Source organism: Diplotaxodon limnothrissa, linkage group LG18, assembly GCF_057381915.1.
Source record: "Diplotaxodon limnothrissa isolate DT_005_m linkage group LG18, D_limnothrissa_male_GT1.1, whole genome shotgun sequence".
Taxonomy (NCBI): domain Eukaryota; kingdom Metazoa; phylum Chordata; class Actinopteri; order Cichliformes; family Cichlidae; genus Diplotaxodon; species Diplotaxodon limnothrissa.
This window is the reverse complement of record NC_140613.1, coordinates 21,171,643-21,182,120: the sequence shown is the minus strand read 5'-3', so window position 1 is coordinate 21,182,120 and position 10,478 is coordinate 21,171,643. Positions and strand designations below refer to the sequence as shown.

Here is a 10,478-nt window from a genome sequence, read left to right as displayed (position 1 = left end):
TCCAGCCAGCCAAGCATGTGATAATTCATTCATAGAATGATTGGGATGCATTTCCAGTTCACTTTTTACCTGCAAAGATTATGGCTTTAACCAAACTAGTGTGGTTTACCTATTCAGAAGAAACAGTGTTTCAGCTAACCTTCTGCTGTGTCCTCTTCATTTTATTTATTCTACATTAAATAAATGTAGTTTTATCAGCTAAATGTTTGTAAAGGAAGGCTCCATGTGTTGCCACGGTGCAGTGGTTAGTACAGCAGCCAAACAGATGAAAAGTCCCAGGTCGCCAGCTGGGAGCAATACAAGCCAAGCCTCTGAGAATGGGGGAATACATACCACTGAAGCTACAAGTTTATTTTCAACCACACAGGAATATTGGAATTAGATGAACAAGAAAGTCCAGGTTGCTAGAATTCTTGACTAAATGAGGAGCTCTTTTTAAAGTCAGCAACAAAAGTCAAAAGCTGAGAATTTTCAGAAAGGCATTGCATCATGTTGTTCTGATATATCTTAAGGTTTGCCAATGTTTTCTTTTTTAGAGTGAAAAGCAAATCTTTTAATTTTGTGCATAAAGTTGACCTAGTAAATCTTTAGAAAAATGTTTGCACTGCCACAGTTTTTTCATTACTTTATTTTTGAGCCGGGTGTGTGTAATAGTGAACTTATAATGCATAGAATCCCTGCAGTGTGTCCCCTCAGTGTACCAGCAGCCCCACTTGATCATATCCACGTCACTGTGTTGTGTTAAGTGAGTAATTGTTAAAAAGTCAAACAGGATATCAGATGAAGCATGATTACCTTCTAAAAATGAATGTTATTCACATAATTTTGTGGTGCAATGTTAAATAATATTATTAAAGTGTAAAGCAACAATGTTAAAGTACTTGAGGGAGGAAATTTGCCCAAATTGAAACCGAGCTCCCTCGGCACACAGCTGCAGCAGCTTTCCTTTCTCCAAGTTTCATGAGTACATAATGTAGCTAGTCTGTGTTTTTAAATATAATGCAAAAGTGAAATGTACAGGAATGCAGCAAAGATGGTCACAGGAAGCTGAACCAGCCAAGCAGAGTGTGTAGGTGCAGCTCTGTCTGAGGACCTGGACTTCCCCTATTGTAGACTCCTCCCTGTTCTCTGGCAGCTCTGTGGTTCTGGCAGGGCCGCCGGAAAATTTCACCTGTCTTTGCCCGCAGGTAGGACTGTGGAAATTTCTCAGCAACTTCCTTGTTGGTTATCTGCCATTAATCAGGTGTTGTTGTCAAGGTCATGTGAATTAACATTTTCTGTTCGAAAGTACAGACAAGTTTTTTTTATGGTTTTTAAAGTTGAATGGGGTAAAGTTGAATGGCTTATATTGTTAAGCACTTTGTGCAGCATCGGCTGTTTGAAATGTGCTATATAAATAAATTTGACCTTGACCTTGACCTATTAACACTAAAGTGGACAGAAAACAGGCAGTTATGCATTTTGCAGCTCTTATTTAAGCCTTCTAAGCCTTCCACTTCATCATAGCTGATGAAATACCTGCTCTACTACATGCTTTACATAAGCAGCTCCCACAACTTCCTCCTTTGAGAAGTTTCGTCAGTTATTGTTTAGCTGTTTTCTAGGTTTCATGTTATGACACAAATGTCTAGAGCTGGAACTCTGGAAAGATTAAAGGAGGAATGCAGTGTCACGTGTTTAGTGTGAAAAAATTCAACAGCGCATACGTGCTAATAGTTTTAGACCCACAAGAGGTACTCATTTTATTTCAATGTATGTATAAAACCACAAAAACAATTGCATAAATTACTCTTATTTAACACAACAGTACATGCACAAAACCAAAATGTTACAATTACAAAGTATAAATTAATATTATAGACCTCTTAAAACTGAGCTAATATGTCCATTGTTTGACAACATCTTTCTTATTTACAGCAGGCTCCACATGATGGAGTTCACTGGACTATAAAACAGTTGCTGGATGCAAAGATCTCATAAAAAACTTGGTTTTCTGTAGCTGGCATCAGTGGTCTCTTTAAAAAGCTCCAATGATCTTCTATTTCTGCAGCTGTGAGCTGCGCTGGTGGATCTTCTGCGCTTTTTTCCTAAAATGATGATAGATGGAGTTACTTCTCTTGCTGTTTATTAGAAAATCAAAACATTTGCTCTTTATTCTGTTTCTAAAGATCTCACCTTATGCGATCAATAGCGTCAATCACCCACTTCAGAGCTGGATTGGCGCATGCTTTCCCCTTCTTTGTGTGGAAACTACATTAAAATAAAGCAATATGTTGATATTTGCACACCAACAGTAAACACTAGTTTCTTTAAAGCAGTTTGTTAAAGTAATTGTAATGATGCTCACATGATGGCATTGATGGGACACATCTCTGTGACAGTCTGGACTGAGTACCCCTTGATGGCTGAATATGGTAATTTGCCTCTCATGTACCTTCGACAGCAGTGAGGATAAGCTGTGAAAGAAGGAAAGACAATTTGTGACTAAACAAGAAACAAATCATAGAAAGGCAAGAAAGGACAAGAAAGCAACAAATACGAACCTGCTGATGTGTTTGCAGTCAGACAAACAGTAAGTGCGATCACCACCACAGCTCGGATTGGCAGCATGTCTTCTTCGTTTGTGTTGGCAGCAGTGACTCTGATGATGAAACTGTCTCGCCTTTTCAGGTGGAGTCAGAGAGGTTGTGCTGGTGATGTGCTGATCACAGCAGCCTCATTTATACCTCAGCTCTTAGCGAACTAGAAAAATCCCAGCATTGAAAGTTAAAAATAAAAACAAAACAAAACAGGTGGAACATGTGGGAGGGACCTATAAATACACATGGATCCATGGATCTGCAGGCTTCTGAAATTGCACTGATTATGGAATGTTGTGATATTTATAGACCAAATATGTGCAGATGCTTACTATTTCACTGATAATATTAGTTTGAAAAAATTCCAGGTATGATTAAATGTCTGTTTCAAAACTATTTAAAGATTAAGTAGGCGAGATCACATTTTCCTTCTTATTCCAGGAAAATGACCGCAGATCCAGCAGCAACAAGCCATACAGCACCTGATGTAAAGTACTCAATAAAAGACAAGCTTATGAAAAGCTCAAGTATGCCTGGGTAAATATACACTAATTTAAAGTTTTTGACTTAAAAGTAACAAACTATATTAAACTCAATATATCTGATTTCATTTTTAGTCTTGCTGAAAACTTTTTAGTTGCATTTTTAAGAACAACACTAAACTACTGAGTTTTACATCAGCAAAGACAAAATTCTGATAAGTAAATGAGACTAAAGGACACAGTTTCTTAATAGTAAAAGTAATACTGACCCTCCAACCATCCAACCCATCATCAAACCAAACAGCTAACAATCCAGCCAGCCAAGCATGTGATAATTCATTCATAGAATGATTGGGATGCATTTCCAGTTCACTTTTTACCTGCAAAGATTATGGCTTTAACCAAACTAGTGTGGTTTACCTATTCAGAAGAAACAGTGTTTCAGCTAACCTTCTGCTGTGTCCTCTTCATTTTATTTATTATTCAGAGAGGTTGTGCTGGTAAAACTGTTAATCAAGACATGTGACATCATCACAAAAAGTCCCAGCAGAGGCACAAGTAGGAGGGGCGTATGAATCCACATGGATCCACACAACGGCAGTGTTTGGAAACATTTGTTTTGATTATGGAAATTTATGGAACAACTTTTATTTAACACTTTTCCAGTCTTACAGTGTTTATGCACATACACACACCTGTCACAAAAAGGTAGTGTGATTACTTATTAACTGTGTAAAAACGTGTAACTTTTGGGAGGAATTGATTTCAAACCAGCTCAGTAGGAAGCAAGGAATTATAATTATGGGCAATTTAAAAGAAAAACATTGCATCATACATGTTAATTGTTGCATTAACACACCCTGACCGGACAAAGACTCCTGTAGAGGCAGCAGTGCAATGTGGGAAATTTTATAAGGCGTTGCTCCTTTTTGTGACTCTCAGCATTGACATCACAAAAGCGTCATTCTTAAATTAGGGAAATGTCACTGGTTTAAACATAGCTACAACCATTGATTTTTACTGGTCATAATCCAAAAGGCTGAGACAAAAATTCAATTATAAACCTGTCACTATTTTATTACCCAAGTGTGATATTTTATATATGGTATTTGTATTCAAATATCAGAATCAGAATCAGAATCAGAATACTTTATTGATCCCTGGGGGAAATTATTTTTTGTTACAGTGCTCCATTTTAAACCAACATTAAGACAAGACAGACAATACACTAACTAAGAATAGTACAATATATACATATATATACATAGATACATACATAAGTCACTCAAGGACATACATACAAGGACACATTAGTGTCTGTTTTAATAAAACAAACAATGTGGTGTAAGATGTATCAGTGTTTCGCATATTTGTTCATAAAAAGAACATCTTTGTTTCTCCTTTGTGGTGTTTCCATCTTTATCTTTTGTTAGGAAAAAGAAGAAGGAACACGCTTGGGTTGCTCAGCCTCTGCTAAATACAACTGGAGAGCAAACAGAAGTATAGCCGAACTGTTTCATTCAAAGACACTGGAAGTATAAACTATTACACTTCCCACTGTTGCATATGTATTTTATTTATTCCCACTTAGATGGGAATGTGATTTGTGAGCCTTAACTGTGTTTAATGTTAAATTAAACAGTTACATTGTGTGGGAGTATGTGCTTAAGTTTCCTTTCAGCATATTTTTGAGCATTCAGTACCTTTGAGGTTTTACTGAAGAATATTCTGGACTTGACATTGTATTTTTCGCTGTTTTGGATTGTTGCAAAAAAAAAAAAGTACATTGATCAAGTAAAAGGATGTAACTCATCATTAGTAACTCATCAGTAACTCACCCCCGACCCAGAGTGGTAATTCCACCCTTTTCTGGCTGATGACTATGACCTCAGACTTGGAGGTGCTGATGAACCACATCATCTGCAAAAAGCAGATACGAGATTCTGAGAACAAAGTGGAAGCCTTTTGCCACTTGACTACTGCTATAAATTCTGTCCATAAAATTTATGATCAGAATCAGCCCTGATGGAGTCCAACACCCACCAGCAAACTTATTTGCCGGCTATGCAGACCAAGGTCTTGCAATAGAAGTATAAGGACTGATCGGCTCTTAGATGCCCCATACTCCCAGAGCAACTCCCACAGGACACTCTGTGGACACGGTCAAATGTGCTTTTGAGACTGAGATCACTACAATCACTCTAGATCTCTAATATTTATTCTATTCTTTATCATTGTATCATCATAAATACAAAAGATAATAAAAACTAAACTGAAACTAGCAAACCCACTCTGTCTGTGTGAGTGGGTTTGCTTCAGGCCTATCTTTTCCTGTGTTATGACAGATTTTTCTTACCATTGTGTAATTAACTGTTATTTCATATCTGCTACAGGTAGATTTTCTGAATGAGCTTTGCTTTCAAGCAAGGAAAGAGTTTTCATTGGTGGAGATTTGATAGACCAGTGTCCATAAAATTTTATGCTTTTTCCACATCAATGATGTCATCCTGGGCTATGGAACATATGTGTTTTCTATGTGCAGCCAAAAAGAAGAAGAAGAAGAAATAACTGTCTTATAGCAGCCGATTAAACAGAAAATACAAAAAGGTTTACACCGTAGTAATTCAAAATCTGGCACAACTAGGGGATTAAATATAAAATGAATGCCGGTATTGTAACCCACACGGGAACAAAAGTATAGATGCACGCCTATTAAATGTTTTGGTAGCCTACACCAGGGGTGTCCAACTCCAGGCCTCAAGAGCCGGTGTCCTGCAGGTTTCAGATGTGTCCTTGATCCAACACGGTAGATTTAAATGGCTAAATTACCTCCTCAACATGTCTTGAAGTTCTCCAGGGGCCTGGTAATGAACTAATCATTTGATTCTGGTGTGTTGACCCAGGGTGAGATCTAAAACCTGCAGGGCACCGGCCCTTGAGGCCTGGAGTTGGACACCAATGGCCTACACTTTTGATAGTAATCAAAAAATTTGTGGCAGAGTCAGTGCCAAGAAATTTCCAGCCAGAATGCCCGAAGCTCGTTAAAGGTGACCAAAAATGTTTGGTTAAGCTGCAGCTTACAGCAAGACTTATGCAAAGGCCGTATTTTTGATCCTGCATTGATTAGAAAAAATCCAAAATAATTTCAAACTGGGGAACCCAAGTCTTGTTTTTTAAAGTTAACAAAAATGTGTGCTGTACAATCCTTCCAGTAGAATTCAAATTGTGACTGTAATACCTGTTAAATAGAGAATTAAGAGTAAAGGAGGAAGGATACATCATTCAAACAGCACAACACAAAATGCATTTATAAAGATTTTCTCTTACACGCGCGCTGATACTGCATTGTTTACACCAGCAAACCAAAAGAGTCGCTGGCTGCTGGCGGCAAAGCTCACACAGAAAACAACATGACCCACAACACGATAACCAATATGTGTGCAACAGGTTGTATAAAAATGTAAGCGCACGTGTCAGCTGACATTCTAGAAACTAAACGATCATCTACAATTATTCCAACTCACTTGTCTTCATGGTGGGACTGTTTAACCTTTAAGAAAACATCATATCATGTTAACTGTAAACACAGAGAAAAATTTGCAAAGTAGAAAGTAATTTACGCTGTCACAATAAAAAGTGTGGTTTAAAAAACCACAACGAAACCTCCACAGCGAAAACCCAGCAAAAAAAGCATTTCCTTCTGAATTATAATGGACTAAACTGCAGTAAAATACAGGAACTTTAAATGTGTACATGAGCTTATATTTGGGTATTTTTTTGAAAGAACTTTAAAAAGACACATGTTAGCACAAGGTTTTTAAGGTGTTGTTCCTCTTTGTGAATCTCAACATGCACTTAAAATGTAAGATACCTAAAAATAACTAATACAGTGTGTGACATTTAGAAGCATATGGGGATAAGTGTTTGAAGAGGATCAGGTATTTCACCGAAGACCTTCGTGCTCTTGCTGAATGTGGGCGCTACACGTGGGTTGCTTTGAGGTTATACGAAGGTTTTAGGTCAAAGGGGCTTATTTTATACCGAAGACCGATGCAACAAAGGAAAAGCTGTGCATTTGAACCACTGAAATAGGTCACGATCCACGGACTATAAATGCAATTGCTTACTATAAACTTTCCACCAAAACCATCTCATGTCTTGGTTACATATTTCTCATTTCTGGTTATTACACATAAACTACCACAAGTGGCAAGCGGCTCTAGCTTGATACAGAAGAGGAAGTCCACACAAGTGTATTAGGTGTTGACTGACAAAAGACAAAGACAGAAAAGTCAGTAAATCAGTGCATTTCTGCGTGAGTGAGCAAAGAGTCTGTATCCATCAGGTCAGGCGTCTACCCATTATAACAGCCAAGGCTGTCATGGTCCTCCCGTGCATCGCTGCCATTCTCTCTCTCCTTCTTTATCACTATGAGTGTGTGGATGTGTTTGTGCGTGTGTGCCTAACCATGCTTTGTCTTGCAAGGGTTTGATCCTTCCAGAATTCCCACCTTCCACTCGGGGACACCTGACACAATCAAGCTCACCTGTTTGTCATGTGCTGATCAACCTGCCACTACTTATACTGGGAGAGATCCTTTAGTCTGCGTCTGAGTGTTGAATTAACCATGTTATTGAAACCTGCTCCAGTCTGCAACTCTGCCGCTTGTGTTCCTCTACGATTATTCACCTGTCCCTCTCTTCTGTGGAGAAGTTATCCTGCTGAGAGAAATCTGTGCGAGAGCGAGGGGTGGAGAAAAATTTGTTCCTCTTCACGTGCGATTGGAGCTCAGACCTCATTAATGGATTTTCCTCTACAAAGGACCTTGTAAATCGAGACTGTATGATTCGCGTTCATGAGCACTGCAAATAAACTCATTCAATTATGACAAAGTAACGTGATGGTTACACAAAGTAACACATTATTTGAGTTTGCTTTCATAGGTTATTAACATGGAGAGAAAACAGGGAGTTATGCATTCTGCAGCCCGGATTCCTGGTTATTGCATAGAAACTATCTCAGGTGTGTTTTTAAAAGACAGCAATTGACAGAATATTTACACAGTTACCTTCAAACACATGCTGGGGATGTAAGGTAAGTTTAATTTCATCGTCATAATATAATAAAACTTTTCTAATATATTAAAGCATCAACCAGTATTACCTTATTATTATGAGGTTACTACCACTTTAAATTTAGTATATAAAAATGTACATGCATAGTTATCACTATTTGATTCCTAGCAGTTATATATTCTTATTAATATATTACACTATATATTATAATATTTCTGATTTGCATTGCTTCACAGACATTATTACATCCAGTTTATGACCCCATATAACCCAATTAAATAAACTGCAATTTAATGTTATGCAGTTCAAACCATTATTGCTGTATTACTTAATTATTACATGAATGTTACTTTAATAATTAAGTGGTAGCTAATGACACCATGTCAACAGAAATACCGGTTCCTTCTTCAGCTCCCATGACTTCCTCCTGCTCATGTCACAGGACTCTCACCTGTCATTGTTTAACTATTAGCAGCACAGAACTTCCAAAGCTGGATGTTTTCACCACAGAAAACAACAGCACACAAGCAGATCGGGCACATGTGCTCGTTTTATTTCAGCATTTATATGAAACTATAAAATCCTATCTTACATTTACAAAGAATATAAAATTAAAATATTACACAAGCTTTTAAAACTGAGCTGATATTGCTGTTGTTTAACAACATATTTGTCATTTGCAGCAGGTTCCACGAGACGGACGTCAGTGGAAGATAAAAGAGTGAAGTGTTTCTTTAGCTGGCATCCACCGTGTGCGTAAAAAGCTCAGATGGTCTTCTTTTTCCGCCCCTGTGAGCTGTGCTGGTGGATTTTCAGTGCTTTATTCCTAAAACGATGATAGACGGAGTTACTTCTCTTGCTGTTTATTAGAAAATCAGAACACTTGCTCTTTATTCTGCTTCAAAAAATCTCACCTTATATGATCGACAGCGTCCATCACCCACTTCAGAGCTGGATTGGCGCATGCTTTCCCCTTCTTTGTGTGGAAACTACATTAAAATAAAGCAATATGTAAATATTTTTACACCCACAGTAAACACTAATTTCGTCTCAAGTATTTTTTGATCTTTAAAGCAGTTTGTTAAAATAATTTTAAAGATGCTCACATGATGGCATTGATGGGACACATCTCTGTGTCAGTCTGGACTGAGTACCCCTTGATGATGGAGTCCTGTAACCTGCCTATCATGTACCTTCGACAGCAGTGACGATAAGCTGGGAAGAGTAAAATATAATATCTGTATCTGCCAGATCCCAGTAGTGGCAATGCTGATGTGTAAGCGTATGTGATTAAGGGAGAAAAGACAAAGAAACAAAAGAAACAAAGACAAGTACATACCAGCAAATGTGCTTGCAGGCAGACAAACAGTAAGTGCGATCACCACCACAGCTTTAATTGGCAGCATGTCTTCTGTGTTTGTGGTGGCAGCAGTGATGATGAAGCTATCTCACTGTATCTGGTGGCTCTTCAGGTTGAGTCAGTGAGGCTGTGCTGGTAATGTGCTGATCAAGCAGCTTCATAAATACTTCAGCTCAGCCCAGAGCAGAAGAAGCTACATCATGAAAAAATCCTGCCACTTTCCCCAGTGAAACAAAGAGGAACTGCTTGGATCATTGTTGGATCAAAACAATGGTAGCGTTTGCAATCATTGGTATGATTATGGAATGACAGCATTGTTCAAATTTTACAGTAAAGTTCAGAAAATCTCCTGTGTAACTGTTTTTAACTGTTTTTCTATTTCTGTGTTCTGTATATCATCATATTGGTGTGTTTGTACTGTACAGCACTGATGTTATTATGTTTGAGCAATTCAGTTTAAGTGAATAGTCCATTTTTTTCAAGGCTATTTCTACTCAACGTTCATCCTATGAAGCGTTCCTCATGTTCTAAAAGATCAAATCCAGAGTACTTGTTGGTCTGACCCGAGTCAAACTTAAGTTGGCATAAAAAAATCCTCTGTTTATGGCCTCTCTCGACATAAACAGATGTGTCCAAATTTTAATTATGGCTTCAAAACATGCCATGTTTCTGTGATAACAGGCCATCAGGAGACATAAAATGATAAAAAGAATGTGGGATTATAGATGTGAGCAGATTCTTCAGTGGAGAGAAAAGCAAAGCGGAGAAAATGAGAGATACCGATTTAATTGTACCGCTTCCTCTGACTGATAGGGGACTGCGGCAGGTGTTTTTAACGGGTCTTTTTGTTTTGATCTGTGATACTAACGACATTAACGGTGTCTGCTTTCGACTCAGTCTGCTCTTTTACTTGTTGGATGAATGTGTAAAACGCTTGACTATGGCATCATAAGACTTTAAAAAATACAGAAATAACAGAAAT

At 37.9% G+C, this 10,478-nt stretch overlaps 2 protein-coding genes across 2 annotated transcripts; both read right to left on the bottom strand.

The window, feature by feature from the left end:
- Positions 1 to 2,038: 2,038 nt before the first annotated feature.
- Positions 2,039 to 2,610, bottom strand: LOC146613528 (C-C motif chemokine 20-like). The gene is made up of 4 exons (XM_085378494.1): positions 2,544 to 2,610; positions 2,348 to 2,456; positions 2,176 to 2,250; positions 2,039 to 2,087 (listed from the first exon to the last, which is right to left on the bottom strand). The coding sequence occupies exons 1-4, from the start codon at positions 2,608 to 2,610 to the stop codon at positions 2,039 to 2,041; spliced, it is 300 nt and encodes a 99-aa protein (XP_085234620.1).
- Positions 2,611 to 8,901: 6,291 nt separating this feature from the next.
- LOC146613527 (C-C motif chemokine 20-like) lies at positions 8,902 to 9,542 on the bottom strand. Its single transcript, XM_085378556.1, has 4 exons — positions 9,476 to 9,542; positions 9,243 to 9,351; positions 9,051 to 9,125; positions 8,902 to 8,962 (listed from the first exon to the last, which is right to left on the bottom strand). The coding sequence occupies exons 1-4, from the start codon at positions 9,540 to 9,542 to the stop codon at positions 8,902 to 8,904; spliced, it is 312 nt and encodes a 103-aa protein (XP_085234682.1).
- Positions 9,543 to 10,478: the final 936 nt, after the last annotated feature.